The sequence below is a fragment of the Penaeus monodon genome, chromosome 23, assembly GCF_015228065.2.
Source record: "Penaeus monodon isolate SGIC_2016 chromosome 23, NSTDA_Pmon_1, whole genome shotgun sequence".
Lineage (NCBI taxonomy): Eukaryota > Metazoa > Arthropoda > Malacostraca > Decapoda > Penaeidae > Penaeus > Penaeus monodon.
The window spans coordinates 4,270,342-4,270,776 of record NC_051408.1 but is presented as its reverse complement, the minus strand read 5'-3'; the positions used below and the strand labels follow the sequence as shown (position 1 = coordinate 4,270,776).

Here is a 435-nt window from a genome sequence, read left to right as displayed (position 1 = left end):
CTTAAGCCTTTACCTCCAATTAATAACCAACAGCAATCATTAAAACGTGAATGAAAACTCCTTCACTTTTAACCACTTACACATAACCTACATTATTTAACATAATCATAGCAACCACCTTCATCTTCTTAACATTCATTTCCACGACTTCGCTTCCTCACTTAGAATCAAGAACGACTCTCAAAAGCAACATGCCACAGAAACAGACAAGCTAACAATGTCCTCCAGTAAAATCGTACGACCACTCATTATATTTACCATGAAGTCGTCCATATCGAAGAGCAGTGTCAGGTAGCAGATGACGACCATGAACAGACTGGGTACGACTGCATTTCCAATATAGTAGCCATATTGGTTCTTGAATTTAAGTGTTACCTTGTGAAGATATTGATTAGATGGTGTTCTAGTTATTGACCAGTCTACCGGTACTGGTAT

At 38.2% G+C, this 435-nt stretch overlaps 1 protein-coding gene across 1 annotated transcript in view; it reads right to left on the bottom strand.

Moving 5' to 3' along the window:
- The window catches only part of LOC119587736, a 6,842-nt gene that overhangs the window by 1,168 nt on the left and 5,239 nt on the right, over positions 1 to 435 (bottom strand). The window contains exon 7 of the mRNA XM_037936423.1: positions 259 to 375. Coding sequence (XP_037792351.1) covers positions 259 to 375 — 117 coding nt within the window. The remainder of the gene's footprint in view (positions 1 to 258; positions 376 to 435) is intronic.